The sequence below is a fragment of the Toxotes jaculatrix genome, chromosome 6 (genome assembly GCF_017976425.1).
Source record: "Toxotes jaculatrix isolate fToxJac2 chromosome 6, fToxJac2.pri, whole genome shotgun sequence".
NCBI lineage: Eukaryota > Metazoa > Chordata > Actinopteri > Toxotidae > Toxotes > Toxotes jaculatrix.
The window spans coordinates 24,205,134-24,221,211 of record NC_054399.1 but is presented as its reverse complement, the minus strand read 5'-3'; the positions used below and the strand labels follow the sequence as shown (position 1 = coordinate 24,221,211).

Here is a 16,078-nt window from a genome sequence, read left to right as displayed (position 1 = left end):
GTGTGTGTGTGTGTGTGGTTTCCATGGCTGGGCTTGTGCTCAGACGCTGGTTTTTCATTTGTTCCCAGATTCATGAAGCTCAGAGGATAACGAATGTCTATCTGATTTTATGCCAGAAGCCATAGGACGTGAACAGGTAAAGGTTTCCTCTGTGTATAAACTGATGAACACATTGAAATAATGTGCTGCTGAGGTGTTGGACAGTGTTGACCAGCAACAGACTGACTACTGCAAACACTCCTTTATTTTTCCTTTTCCTTTTCTTCTTAACAATACGTTGTATTTTTAGATTGTTGTTAATGTTTGTGAACTGTTTGTGTTTTTCTGTTTGCAAACCAGCAGCCTGAACCTCCCCTCAGAGGCAATTAAGCGTTTAAAATTAAACAAAATTATTCTTTCAACAATCTTTTTTTTTTTTTTTTTTATTAGCAAAGAGCAATAGGAAAACATTTAATAACTAGCAGCTTCTTATTTTTAGCTGCTTCATCGCAGCTGGTTGAAATGACAAACGTCTCTGGCAGCAAATTTTATCAGCGACAGCTAATGAAGGCTACAAAACTAATTTGCCGAAAGGCCAAAATGGGCCTTGGCTGGTGTCTGGGTATTGTAACTGTGAACCAGTTCTGCACTCAGGCAAAGATCAGTCCCAAGTGGTTAAAGATAGAGACATCCGACATAACAGCAGGAGCCTGGAGATGTGCTTAAATGCAGTGCAGTCAGGTATAAAACTGAATTCCTTTAGCTGATAATCAAACATCTGAACAAGAAGGTAGGTTTGGGCATCAGTTGTGTAACTATTCAACTATGAACTGTTCATACTATAAATATAAGGAGAGGCAGCTGCAAACTCCATGTATGTTTATGTTATGTTTAAAAATGAGATGTGCAAAGGTCACAGCTGTTACTTCAGTGAGTCAGATACATATTTAATTAGCATCTCATCATTTTCAGGTTGGATCTAAATGTTTCTGTCCTCTCAGCCAACACCAGTTGAATTTCAGAAAGCCAAAGGAGGGCTCAGTACCTGCTCAGGTATCCAGTCTGTCCCAGCTCTCCGTTCTGGAAGTCGGCGTAGAACTCGGGGCTGATGGTGCCGTCTGCTCCGATGATCCCATCTGCTCAGAACGAGGCAAACACACAGGTTTGAGAATGAAGTCACTATTAGCAAACCGATGATGTTTTCAACTCAGGACTGCAGATAGCAGTGAAATCTAAGCTCAGGCAAAAGCCACTGACCCTGCGTCTACATGTCATCATTTCCTCGGTTCATTAATCTGGATTAATCCACAGAATTTATCACTCATGTTACACCTATTCTGGTCTTTAAAGCCCTCGGTACCTGCACTGTAGAACAGGTCAGGTCTCTCCAGGATGTCTCCATTCCCAATGAAGTATTCTCCATCCTCCCCATACAGGCAGGGTTCTCCTGCTATGTCCATCTGACGATTCTCCACCATCTCCAACCACTGACCGTTGTACCAGCGGAACTTCCCAGTCTGGATCTTCTTGCGCCACTCCTCGTCATATTCCTGAGGACAGGTGCAGGAAAGAGACGTTTGAGTGGAGGACTGACAAACAGTTCAAATGACAAAAGCTGTTACCATGAACTGCAGCTGATGTGGCAGTCATCAGTGAGTGGGAAATGTGAAGGATTCATCAGGGTTTCTACACATGAAACTGAAATAATGAGGTGTGATGACACTGCACTGAAAAAGGAGGCATACTGATCCATCTCATTGATCAATAATAGAATATTGTGACAGACAAACAGAATGAGAGGGGACCTATGTGTGCAGGGACATGAATGTCGTCTTAGCTGCTTGCGTGCGTAGCTCGGCGGAGGACGACCACAGAGTTGTTTTCTTTTCTGTGCGGGGGCTGAAGGGGGAGTGATAAAGGCAGCCTTTGAGACTGCAACGCCCTGACCTGAAGGATTAATCATTCAGATGCAAAGCAGAGACCCGTGGGCCATGACAGCCACCCAAGGCCCTGGACTCAAACGGGCCTATTGACCATCACACAGACACCTCCACCCTCCTCCTCCTCCGCCTCCAGGCTGCAGCAGAGTGGCAGTGACATATCTGGTGACCAGACTGATTCATCAGCAGCCCATATAGCTTCACGACTCAGGTTTTGACAGAACAACTAGATTTTTAAATTAGTTTAATATGACTGATCAGTTATTAGCAGCTGAGTTCATGACAGAATGAGCTCATCACAGCAGGGGTGAGGAAGTACGCAAACGTTTTCAACATATTCCTCTGGAAATATGGCCCGGCTAATAATATCACTGTGAATTAGGCCTCTGTCCCACTTGGAGCATCTACAAAGCTCCTTGTGAAGCCACGTGTGTGTTTGTACATGAGCAGGGCCACAGTGATCAAAGGCGAACATTTCAGGAGTGCACAGTTATGGTGTGTGCTGCCAAAAGGATCCTGCACAGCCAAGGAGTAATGATTGTGTGTGTGTGTGTGTGTGTGTGTGTGTGTGTGTGTGTGTGTGTGTGTGTATGTGTGTGTGTGTGCGTGCGTGTGCATCCACGGCTCTGTTTTCTCTCTCACCTCTGCTGTCCAGCCGCTGACACACTCCAGAGCCCGCCGGCTGCCTTTCATGTGGTTCACAGCTTAATAGGTCTCACTGATAATTTCAATGAAACACTTCCTTTGCCCCACTGCACTGCTCGACTATAATTTACAGCTAATTATGCTGATCTGAGGTCTGGCAGCGATCACGCCCTGATGCGAGCTGACCACACCTGTCAGTCACACGGTGATTCAGGAGTACTTCGGCCAGTTAATCGCTAAAGTCAGATCTGACTGTGGCACATCAGGGGAAGGTCTCTGATTGTAAGAGAGGATCATGTTGAAGCTGAGAGAAAATCTTCTGTCAGGGTCAAAACATTTAATGACCTGAAAAAGGATATTTGAATCTGTGCATTGTCTTTCAGTCATTTGAATGAAAATCTGAAAATTCTAATTTTTTTTATTTTTATTTTTCATTTTTAATTACCTTCTTGTTCGCAGTGGTTATGTTTGCACATGCATAGGTTGCTTGCTGCTGAAGTTTTTGCTACAGTTGTGTCCAAGGCTGAATTATCAACTGGGCAAAGTGGGCAACTGTGGCAGGGCTGCAAGAGCCCAGAGGGCCCCTTTAGTTCGCAATGTGGCAACTGTTTTGTATTAATTTCTTCTTTCTTTGTTTGGAAAATGCGAAACTGAAGCACAAAATCAGCTGACGTAATAAGAGACTTAATGTACTGTAGGCCCTGTCTCTGAGTGTGGCCCTGAGCCAAAATCTGCTTTTAAGGCCTTACTTACTTCAGCGTATGTTGTGTTTATATGGAGCATATTCCTGTATTTTATTTCCCTTTTCTTTTGTCTTTCACCTGTAAAGTGCTTTGTAACTCCAGCTTTGATCAGTGCTGTGTAAATAAAGTTTTGTACCAGGGCCCTGGGCAGTTTAATCCAACCATGCTCCTGTTTGCATATAAAACCAATCCCATTCAAACTATGAGGTCTTGAATATCTGAAAATTCAGTTTTCCATTCTCATTTTGGTCTCATGGGCTTTGTAGTCTAGCTTCAGAGCACTAACAATCTAGTGCTGTGCTCATTGTTGCTGCACATGAATGAAGAATGGGGATGTCGTGTTCATGTACTACAGCCAAAATCCTGAGACTGATGCAGGTAAAGAGGCTGTTGCAAGTCAACTTAGAGAAGCAACTGCTCTGAGGGGCTCTGGATACTCACAGCGATGATGTCCAGCGTGTTGTCGCAGACTTTGCGGATCTCTGCGTTGTTATCGTGCATCAGGTCAATGAGGTAAGCGGGGGCCTCTGAGATTAGGACTCAAGGAAAGAAAACATTTTATCTCTGAGACTCTTCAACGCTGCCTTCGAGTCCATCCATCGTCAGTCCCTCCTAAATTAATCGCAGGGGGACAGATGGGGATGTGGTAGCACTGTGGGGAGGAACGACTGCTCCTGCTGTCATTTACAGACAGAGACAAGAGACAGGTGTCCTGTGGCTGAAGGGACAGCGTTCTACATTTCCTGCTATGAAGTGAAACTCACTCTGCCTCTCCCTCCCACAGCAGTGTTTAAATCAGAAATTCCCATTATTTTCTTCCCGCAGAAAGAAAAACATCAATCAGAGCATGATGACAGGGAGCATATTTGTAATTTGACACAAGCTGCAACCAACCACAACTGTACAATTACAGACAGGCCTGGGATCCTCTGAGGGTTAAAAATAAAACAAATCCAGGGGTTAAAAACATTTCCATGGAAATGCGAATGGGAGTGTGTCACTCAGTGGTGAAAGATACATCCAGGGCCGAACTACAAGTTACCATGGAAACGCACACTAAAGACTGAATATAGATAATAATGCTGGAGAGCACCAGTGTCACGGTGACTGGGGTGGAAGCTGCTCCTAACATCGCTCTCCCATCTCATCTGATGGAAGGAGAAATGAGAAAGAAAAACACTTCACGAACGAGCCGAAGGATACGTGTGTCTTTGATGATGACGTCTCTTGTAGCTTGGTGGAAAACCATCTGGTAGAAGACGTAGACAATCTGACACACAAACTCGTCGTCCTCCTGTTGGGCTGAGACGGACACGAGCAAAATACAGTTCACACCACATTTTAGTCTGAATAAAGAAATGTAATTTGAAGAAAATACATTGTGCAACCCTTTGCTGCAAGTTACAGTGCTTAACAAATTAGACCACCACTCAATGTAAGGTTTATGCCACAGCTGCCAGCTCACATGTTTCTGTAATGGTTAATACACCAGTATGTAGAAGCTCTTTACCTGAAATGATATTTTTAATGCTAAAATATAATTATTATTTTTATCCATGAATTTTCAGATTCAGAATTTTCAGAACAGTAAAGCAGATTATTATTTCTTGATTAAGGTTTCATATTATAGTGATTTACTTTACACAGAAAAACAGAAAAATTAGTTTTAGTATTGAATGTCATGCTTGATTTTTCTTTTTCTTCCGGGTTACTATGTGTGGAAAAAGGACTGTTTAATTGTTTCTATTTGTTATTTGCCAAATAAATAACTATAACATTTTTAGTTTTAAACAAGTTTTTTAAAATATCTTTTCCCGTTTTTATGACAGGTGGTCTAATAAATTTGTTAAGAGCTGTATATCGTCTGTCAGCTACACGCCCTTGATCTTTTTCTTCTCTTTTCAAATCACAACTCCAAACAACAGGTACATGAGTAACTGCGGCTGTATGAATCCTGGATGGCGGCTTGAGATTTCCAGTGTCTGTGGCAGTCAGAGAGAATGAAACTGAACGCTCCGCACTGCTTACGGTCGATCTCTGTTCGTATACAGCCTGACGGGGACGTGGCCCAGTTCAGGGTCAAAGAGACAAAGACGTCAGGCTCATGGAGTCAGACGCCATGCCAAACGTTTCTCTGCCTAAAATACAAAATTACTACAGTTTCTCCTGAAAAAGGTAAAGAACCACTGTTGTAATGTACATACAGTAAAGTGACTATTACATGCATAATACATTTTATTTTCTAACCCCAAAAAAAGAAATGGAGGACAGAGCACAACAGGGCAGTAACACCTCGTCTGCAAAGCACAAACTCAGCTGCTGCTCACAAAGAGTCACAAACACTTCCTCATGTCTTCTGTCTATTTTTAAGTCATTACTATTAACAAAAGACCATTAAGTGGAAGTTGGGTCATGTGGGATCAACCACAAACCAGGCTGTAACTTTTGCTTTCTAACTCAGAGCTTGTAAAATACTGAGGAACGGGACTGGGTTCTTACCGTTGAGCAGCTCAATGAGAGCGGGAATGATGCCAGACTTGGCCAGCATGGCTGCACACGAGTCATCCGTGGACACGGTGCCGATCATGATCACCACCTCCAGAATGAGGTCATCCTCAGCAGAGCCTGACATCAGGGAAAAGTACACGTTGAGTGGAAGACTGCACTGGCAAAGAAACCTCACAGCTCCTCTGAACATGAGCAGAACAGAGCGCTGGGCCAGGGAAAACATCCCCGCTCTGGGACCATATGGGCTTACATCTGCCTCGTCCTACAGAACTGCTGGAGTTCAGTGTTTTGACGGCTGTGTCTTAAAACCGGTGCAGCCTGGAAAACTGTGTGTGGAGAGAATAAGGTTAGAAAAGTCATCAGCCCTTTTCTGTATGAGGAACCAGTTTTATTAATTATTAGTCTTTCAAAGATTCAGTGGCAGATGAAAGAGGGCTGGAAGTTACTACTGATCATCACTGTATAATCAATCAGTTCTCAGACTGTTGGAAACATGGGCTGGTTTCCCACCCAACACACCATCACCATGTGGATCACGCAGCTGTAACACTGAGTATTAAAAATGACTTATGAAAGCCAGCAAAGAAAGTCAGATTACATTCATACTGTTCTTTATGTGTTTTGGGTTGAAACAATTTGTCATAATTGTAATACTAACTGCTGTTTTTCTGACTGGCTGCTTGTGTTTAGACAACATTAGCTTAGGTGTTGTAGAAAACCATGTTTACAGGTACATTCCTCAAAGTAAGAGAGTGAGAATAAGCTGTTTTAATGTCAACGCTGAAGCTCTGGCACTGAATCAGTACTAGTATCTATTTCCAATGAGAGAAGTGTCTCTGGGTCTGGCTGAGGGACAAACATGGAGCATTTAAACGTGGCACAGTTCTTTAACTTCACTTAGACAGCTCAGTCAGTGGTCTGTATGGGTCCAACCTGAAACAAACCTCTGGAAAAACTCCTTGAAACCTTAACTACATCTATAAAGTTTCAAAAACAGAGACTACACCCAAAAAAGGACCCCGGGACAGTCACACCCAGACATGTTTTTTTTCTTTTTTTGTTGTTATTGGTCTTCAAATCAAATAACCATAAAAAAAAAACCTGGGATTTGGAGGTCAGCGCTCATGAAAGGTAAAGATAAGGCCCTGACCCTGATGAGTGTTCTCTGTCCTCATATCATCCATGTCCAGTGACACTTCACTGATAGTGGGATTTAAGCAGAGAAGTTAGAGGTTAAGATGGGGCATGGGAGAGACCTGGCCTCTCAGAGGGAGACAGATGAGAGAAGCGTTGTCCTGCTTTACTGTAACAGCTGTGTTACAGTACTCTGTTATCTTTTTGGGAGTAATACCACAGGTTTAAAAGATACTGTAAAAGCATTCAGACCCCTGTAGACACACACCTGGTTTGAGCCTGTCTTTTAGGTAGGCCATCAGGTTGTACTCCTTGAGAACCAGGGCCCAGTCCAGGTCAGGGATGGTCAGGTTGGCCAGCGTGCCCAGACATTCAATCACAAACTCCTCAGCCTCCTCCTCACAGATCTGAGCTGCCAGGTCTCCAACATGATCCTATCAGCAGAGAGAGGAACATGAGCAGAACACACAAAAACGACTTTGAACGCTGTGAGTTTTCAAAAATCAGAGCTTACAGAGACAAACCAGAATCTATCACTAAACTAACCACCACAGATCAGTAGTACTAAACAGTAGTACTTCTGTGACCATTTTTCCTACATTTTGGTGAATATATACCATGAATAGTCTCTCTGTATTAGCCAAATTATTCCTGACTTACTGCTCCTAGCTTGTGCTGTGTGTGATTCTGGTAGACTGTGACTGGTCTGAGTACTGACCAGGAAGAGGCTCTTAGTGGGTCCATTGTGCTGGGAAAGGTTCCTGATCATCTTCATCACCAGAACATCCTTCAGCTTCATGGCACGCTTCATCAGCATCTTCAGACCGTTACCTGGAGCAACGGAAAGAGGGAAGGAAAGCAGATTAAACAGAGTTAAAAACACAGAGTCAGTTAAAATGTCTTTGTCTGTATATTGTGATTTTCCTTCCTCTGGAGCGTGTACCTTCACAGATGACCTGGGCATTGCTCTTGTTAGCAGCCAGGTTGATGCAGAGTGAGATGAGCTCAACATCCATCTTCTCCTCCCCACAGTCAAACACCATCCTCATCAGCTGTCAATCAAAGGTTCCAAATGGCAGTTAACCAGTTCATTCAGCACTGAGACTGGAGCTAAACTCACAGAATAATTACATACATACATAATAACAACAGAAGCAAGTCGTGTGTTTGTCATGTAAGATGAACATGACTGTACAGCAGCGTGTTTATGTAACGTGAAGGGAAGCTGGTATGTTTGGACATGTCTGTCCTCTTTCATAGATCAACTCAAACAAACCTGGAGTGAATCACAACCTGCTGATGCCAAAGCTTTAAGACCGACCTCATCACATCTACTCTTTTCCAAGGTGAGAAAAAAAGTACGAGGTGGCAAAGTGTGAGCCAAAGACGAGCAACAGTTCTTCACACACTTTAATTTGTCATTTTGAAAAATCACAGATTTAAAAAGAGAGGTCTCCTCCAGTTGTGTTCAAGCCAGTCATGGGGTGGGAGGGGGAGGAGGGAGGAGGGAGGAAAAGTATTCAGACGATTAAAAGTGTGAGTTAAAAAGAGAGAGAGTGGCAGAGATAAAGGGAAGGTGTGTCTTTCTCAACCCCCCCCTCAAAAAACACCCGCCTCCTCTCTCCGCCCTCTGTCTGTCCGTCTCCCCTGCGCTGATTTAACATTAAACAGGAAAAGCTATGAAGTGGGGGTGGCGGTGGCGGGGATCAGAGGGAGAGAGGCAGAGAAAAGCTGGGCCGGGCCTGGGTTAGGTATCACATACCAGGGGCCCCGGACCCCAAATCAGCCCCGTCTAGACTCTCTGGCACCTGCCTCTGCTTATTTACCACAGCCAGCCACCGCAGGCCCTGTCAGGGCCGCAGTGCCACGCTGCAGTCCGACCAACACACTCACCTCCGCTCCCGCCCCCACCACCTCTGCAACCATTTCTCCCTCACTCCTGACATCCCTGCTCTGGAAACCCCACATCCAGCACCAAACAGTGACCCCATTAAAATGTGGAGAGGGGGAAAGGGGCAGGTCAGTCACCAGCCTGGGAAAGTGATAAAAGGGAGACGTCTTAAAAGTCCAAAATAGGTGAGAGAGGATAAAAGTGTGGGAAATGGGGTGAAGCAGTTTGTTCAGGATGTACTTTTACACACAGGACAGATGGAGGGACCAAAGGGGTTTTGGTGAGAGAAGCTGGATGGGCAAGATGAGGGAGGACAAAAAAAAAAAAAAAAAGAAAAGAAATGAAAACTAGCCACCGAAACTATGTCCACACTAAGCTGACTCAAGTTAAAACATTAAGTGTGAAAATGATTCTCATTCAAAGTGTTTTTCTAAAGATCATCAGAGAGAGGGAGGTGGAAGAGGGCAGTGAGAGGAGAGAGAGCAGGCCTCGGGGCAAGGTCAGAGGTCACATCCTGGTCATGCTGTTAGCCAGAGCGTCCTTTCTGCCACGAGGACCCTGAGGTTCAGATCTACCGCTGACATGACCTTCTGAGCAAACAGCCGACTCTCCCAGCCACATCTGGCTGGCATTTACACCCAATCTCAACAAACAAACACAACGTGCATTTAACTAATCGCTGGTGATGAGAGGAGCGAGTGACCGGGTCAACTCAATCAAGAGGGAGCTCAACCAAACTCAACGAAAATGTTCTGATCGAAAAGCTGAAAGAAATCAGCCCAAAGCAGTTTGAGCTTCAGCTGTAGACTTCAATTTCATGATCACAACGCTGGACAAAGACTTCTGTCTCTATGCTGATGTCCCGTCTTTATATAGGACATTACAAGGCTACTACGTGGAGAAGACAGGAAAGGGTGAAATGGCAACAAGGATGTTTTCAAGACTTAGTGGAAAGAGAAGCAAAGGAGAAAAAACAGAGTTGTCATCGTTGCACGAGAGAAGACTGAGCAGCCGTCCTCTGGTGGTTCTTGGTTCCAGATGTGGTGTGCGTCCCTCCCTCTCGCTCTGTTTCTCATGCATTAATTCCCGGACGCCGTTAGCTGCCGATGCTAATGTGTCTGTCTTGGTCTGCTGGCGGTGTACATTAGCCAGCCTTACCTGCGGTATGCAGTCTGTGTCAGCAAACATGGACTTGAATCTGTCGTCCATGCTGATGTGGTACAGAATGCACATGCTGAGCTGTCTCTGGCCCTCGTCAGCTGCAACATAAACAGAGGAGGAGGAGGGAAGTCAATGGATGAATGACTGGTTGTGCCGTAACGCTCTGCGGGATGCCAATGACCACATCTAGGAGAGCTGTGTGTTTTTTGAAAATATTAATGGGCTGAATGGCCTTTTTTTTAACAGCGATTCCTGTTGGAGGTCAATTGGTATTTGGTACAGAATCAGCACCAGTCGACTGCAGTTTCTCAGCCTGTCGTCTGTCAAGCAGCTTAGAAAGATGAAAAAACGATATTTAAGAGATTAACTGTGGAACAGAGTTGGGATACTGCTGCTTAAAGGACAGTTCACACAAATAAGGAAAAATATCTTTTCTAATGTATTTGTTTATCTAGATTTCTGCCTGTACACCAAAACAATGCAAATGATTGGAATTTCATTTGTGGTGCATTTAAGGACCTGTGGTTTTCCTGATATATCTTTGTTCTCCATAGAGCTCTATTGTTTCCAAAAACATTTAAAAACCACATCGGTGAGCCACGCTGTTGCACTGGGTGACATGTTCCTTCCTTACCATGAACACATACACTGTTTAGTTTATTTAGACTCAGTCCCACACACACACACACACACACATCATTCTGCTGCCCCAAATACTCCCTACAGCACCAAATGTGGGAGATTTGCTGACAATAACAAAAATACAGAACAATGCGAGTCTTATCAGGAAAAAAGAAACCTTCTCTTGCACTTTTCTTTCCAGAAACAGTGACCCACTTACTCTGGATAATCCACAGACCTCACTGTGAGAGGTTTCTTCAGTAAGAAACCTTCCAAAGAAAACTGTTGACAGTGAGGTCTGTGGATTATCCAGAGGAACCAGGACTTTGTTTGTGGGAGGACACATTCATGTTGATTTTTAAAGCCACGTTTGTTTATATTTGGCCATTTCTGAGCAGTGGAATAAGATGAAAACCTCAGAAAATCTCAGCAAATGCAGACAAAGAGTAACACAATCATCCCATAGGAGAGGTGAATGTGTCCATCCATTTTTTTTTAATGATGTGGGCATCACAAACTAAATTCCATTCACCTCCATGAGACATGAGACTGATAGAAACTGTTAAAGGTAAGAAGACTAACCCTTTAAAATGTACCCACTAAACTGAGCACACTCCCTATCACTGCAGTATCGAGAGCTTATCAAGTGTCTGCAGCAGCATGAAGGAGATAAAGGCAGAATGGATTGAGTGTTAGACTGTCACTGAGCCTGGGACCTTTATGAGTTTGACCTCTGACCAGAGCTGGAGGCCTGGAGGAGGAGCCAGCCAGGGAGAATTAATAGAGTTCAGACCAGAGTTTGACCCGGGGACTTTTCATTAAGAGAAGTGTTAAGAGAGAAGCTCTTCACTGGACCCGAACCACTGACAGACCTCCTGTAATGCCCACCAGCCTCCAAAGCCCCAACCTGGTCCAGTTAAAACTGGTCCCAGCCGTGTTCGGTCACTGGCTGTACAGGGAGCCTTATCGTTGACTATTAGATCCAGATGTGCGCAGTGAACCCCTGGAATCACAGGAGGGAGACAGGGCCGAGGAGAGACGGCTTCTAGCTTTAATTGGGAAAACAGGAGGAAGCATCAATTTTACTGCCTTTAATAAGTTAAAGCTACGCTGCTCACTGCTCCGGCCCTTCCAGCACAGCCAGCGATTGGCCAGAACATGTGCTTCTCATTAGCAATCCTTTACCTCAACCAGTACCTTAAAATGCACATGAAAACAACCAAGCACACACACACACACACACTCGCACACACACACTCGCACACACAAAGAGGCAATAAGCTCCTCCAGACCTGCCGAACGCCCTCTCTCTGCCGGTAGGAACATGGAGGATCCTTTATGGGCGAAGAGAGAGATCCCATTAAATGTTCAAAACACTGGTAGGGTTGGGGCAGCAGAGAGGAAAAAAAGGTGAGGGGGAGCTGTTAAGAATTAACTAGACTGTTCAGGGGCAGTTAGTGGGAGAGCTAAACTCCAATTACACCCCAGCCTGATTTAAAACCGCCTAACCTTCGTAAAATTACACCCGCACACATTAAGAGGCGTCTGGGCTCGGTTTGTGGACAGTGCTGCTCCATTGTTATTGCATTTTCTGCATAAATAAGCAAGCTGGGTTTGGTCTTCAGAGACGTCACACACCACATAACAGGGTAAAGTGCTTTTAAAGAGGTCCCCACCCCCACTCCAGTTTCTTAATTTGTCTTTGCAATGTAACAACAGTCAACATGCTGCATCATGGAGCAGAACGCTTATTCAGTTCACGATGATATGAAACAGACTAACACATTCTCACATTGGAAACAGACAATGGTCGGAAATTTTGCTTCCTAAATAAAAGCTAAAACTAAACTTAATTAACAGTGAATGAACTGCCTGTACACAAACTGTAAAACAGAAAAGAAACAACGAGGAATCCTCTTCTCGAGTTCAGGTGGTGGTGGGATGCATCAAGAGGGAGGCGATGATGACAAGTGAAGACTCCCTCTCCACTTTCATCTTATCATCAGGGGTCGTGACCTCGGGTCAGGTCTGGATGGAGAGAGTGGAGGCTGACAGACCCGCCTCCCCCTGTCTGTTCCCTTTAAAGATAAGACCCGAGTCCTCATGCAGAGTGTGTCAGTTAAAAGGAGGACTGCTGGCAGTGAGAGCAGATGATTAATGACACCTCAGCTCACATACAGAGCGAATTACACGCGCGCGCAAATACACAAATACAGGCAAACCCAACGGTGTCAGAACCTTGAGCAGGCGTGATATTTCAGTGTTAACTTATATTATGTGTGTGCCTTGCTTCCTGCATGAGCAACCCCCACCCACTACTTCCCAAAAAACAGCCCTCCCTAAATCTCTGAAGACCCCTCCGCCTCTCCGGCCTGCTCCTAGAAAAACAACATTTGTGTAGAGGCTCTGGCATGTTATTCTAACAAATATATTATATTAATTATGCGCCGTTACCCGAGCCTCCCCCTGAGAGGCTTCAAAGGGCCCGTCAGAGATGCTTCTGACCGTGTCGCACGACCCCGCGGATGAGACAACGCTCCAATGGCATGCTCTGAAGCTTTCAGGAAGTCACTTTTCTAATGGTCATACATGTAGTACAACCCCAGATACACACACACACACACACACACACACACACACACACACACACACACACACACACACACACACACACACACACACACACACACACACACACACACACACACACACACACACACACACACACACACACACACACACACACACACACACACACACACACACACACACACACACACACACACACAACGAATCAGTATAAACAAATCTGAAGGAACAAACACAAAACAAACACAGGAACACTAACACACAATCAGTACAACACAGTGACTGATTACCGAGGAGCGAGGAGAGTTTGGGAATGAGTCCGGCCTGGACCATCTGGCTGCGCAGCGACATGTCGAAGGAGAGGTTGAGCAGGAGGCGTGTGGTGGTGCTCAGGAGCTCTTCGTGCTCGCAGGGAACCAGCCGGGCCAACTTCTCAACGGCCAACATCTCAGCCTGCAGCAACACAGATGCCTAATATTTTATAACAGTGCTGAAATAAGGAATGGGACAGTAATTTGGCTGGGTATTGTTTGACATGTCTCTCCCAAAAATGTATTTTATGAGGAGTATAAACATGTTTTTCTTCAAAATGGAATTACTGGACTGGCCAAAAGACAATTTTGTGATAAATTATATTTAAAAAAAACATTGTACTACAAAAGGTTGTGATATGATTTAAATTTAAAAGTTACAAATGGAAACAGGAACTGTGTCACAATATGATTAATCGGAGAAAACACAAAAGTGTGTTCTGACATCCTGAATGTGTTTAGTGACGTCTGCACAGAGCTTTGTCTTCCTCTGTTGAAGCCTAGCACTCAGCTTAGAGAGGGTTCACATGACCCGCAGGCAGGTGGAGGTGTTGAGCTGACGACACCAACACATGTCTGCCGCCTCTGTCTTCAGGGACTGGCAGTCACTGATGTGTGGACGTGCTCAGACTCCACCCATGTGCTGTCACAGCGACTGTCAGGGTGACACAGCAGTGCCAGTCAGTCCAGTGCTACGTGTTAACACGTCTGCTTCCTCCTCCTGTGGTCTCCCCGCAAGGCCGACATCATGGTGACGCAACCTGCTCCCAGTTAAAATGCACTCGCTGCTACTGTGCACAAAACCAGCTCCAGTCACACCATCACAAACCAGACCTCGAGCAGCGTAATCAGCTGCAGCCTGCGTCAATTACCACTGACATCCCCCTTCCATTAGTGACAGCAGGAAAAAAAAAAAAATCAAACTGTGTCAGAGTCTTATCTGATTAGAAGAAAGTCACAACATGTTTACTGAGTAAATAAAACTTACTGACATATGACATACTGTATCATTAAGTGATAGTAGTGTAGTCTTTTTTTAATCAATTAAACATCCATGTCCTTAAATGGAAAAGCCTTTCCCCTTGTGTAAACTGATATACCCAACTGGGTCAGAGTGTTGAAACCACGATTTTCCTGCTGGACACATGCTTGAGTGGGTCTAAACCCCCTGAAGGGTTCTTTAATCTGAATCAAAGATACACTGAAGGGGAAACAAGGAGATAAAACCAGTTCCTAACAGGGTCTGGCTTTGATAAAGACCCACAAACTAAGAGAGATTGGAACCAGGTGGGGCTGGATTAGGGAAAGTCGGAGCAGTGAGGTTCCTGTACGAGCGCTGTGGGACACGTGGCCTAAAGTGGACCCTCTAAGCATTTTTTAAATTGAAATTTGATAAGTGTGGTTTCAAACTGGCATTTTTTTTTTTACCACAGGGTTACAGTTATTTATCAGGACGACCTGGGAATGTTTTACAAAAACATAAAGAAAGTTTGTTTCCTCTAAATTTGACAATTTCATCTTAAATATCAGAAAACAACATTGTTTCTCTAAGAGCAAATTAATCCTAGACATAAAAACAGTCCAACACACAGACGCCAGGTATTACAAACAACGAGCTGCTCCAACAAGCTGTCGAGTTAACCCAGAACTTTGTTGATCTTAGTGTAGTTTTACTTATAACTTCATTGTGGGATTATTTTTTTCTATTTTGCTAAACAAATCCATGATTAATGTTCTGTTTGTTACTGAATTAGAGGAACATGAGCTAAATCATTGTGAGTCACAATTGTGTAATAATCATCCTGTTTAAAATCCAGAATCCACAACAAGAGAACAAAGGAGTAAAACAAAATGCCATTTTCATGTCAACAAACATCGACAACCAGAGAAAGAGTGACAGTGACGACCGACAGCAGTAACAAAAGATCCTGCATGGCCAAAACTATGTGGACACCAACATTCAACCCATCTGTGACAGTTAAACGTGTTCATTAATGTGCTGCTCTATCAGCCTCCACCACCAGATGTTGAAGCTGCTGCAGGGATCTGATCCCATTCGGACACATTACAGAATTAGTGAGGTCCAGCTCTGATGCTGGTGATTAGGCCTCACTCAGTCTGCGCTGTAGTTTATTCCACAGCTGTTGGATGGGGCTGAGGTTTATAAATATATCCACTTAGGGCTTAGAGGGGCCAGGGCCAAATCATCCCTGGCAGAGGCGGAAAAATCACAACTGTAACATCTGATTTTGCACAACGTAAACATGTCGATGGCAGTGGAGGAGGTTACTACATCTTTAATGTCAGAGCACAAAAGTGCCAACAGCTACAAGCCCTAAGAGACTCTTCTCAAATCCTTCCTCCGTGGTTGTTGTGGTTTGTTCAGACTCTGTCGACCTAACGTCACATCCTGACATCTGTACTGCTCCATTGTTCACGGGCTGTGACTGTATTAACCGCGTCTTGTGGACACACTGTATAAATATAGTGAGGACGTGGACATGTACCCCTGAATGAATGCAGAATATGGCAGGTAGCCTTCAGGGAGGTGCATAT

General features: G+C 44.4%; 1 protein-coding gene across 1 annotated transcript in view; it reads right to left on the bottom strand.

The window, feature by feature from the left end:
• kifap3a (kinesin-associated protein 3a) overlaps nucleotides 1–16,078 on the bottom strand; it is a 29,386-nt gene that overhangs the window by 7,042 nt on the left and 6,266 nt on the right. The window contains exons 10-19 of the mRNA XM_041040045.1: nucleotides 13,502–13,664; nucleotides 9,999–10,099; nucleotides 7,893–8,001; nucleotides 7,668–7,780; nucleotides 7,218–7,383; nucleotides 5,807–5,932; nucleotides 4,511–4,609; nucleotides 3,749–3,834; nucleotides 1,340–1,529; nucleotides 1,025–1,115 (exon numbers count right to left, since the gene is read on the bottom strand). Of these exons, the coding sequence (XP_040895979.1) occupies nucleotides 1,025–1,115; nucleotides 1,340–1,529; nucleotides 3,749–3,834; nucleotides 4,511–4,609; nucleotides 5,807–5,932; nucleotides 7,218–7,383; nucleotides 7,668–7,780; nucleotides 7,893–8,001; nucleotides 9,999–10,099; nucleotides 13,502–13,664 (1,244 nt within the window). The remainder of the gene's footprint in view (nucleotides 1–1,024; nucleotides 1,116–1,339; nucleotides 1,530–3,748; nucleotides 3,835–4,510; nucleotides 4,610–5,806; nucleotides 5,933–7,217; nucleotides 7,384–7,667; nucleotides 7,781–7,892; nucleotides 8,002–9,998; nucleotides 10,100–13,501; nucleotides 13,665–16,078) is intronic.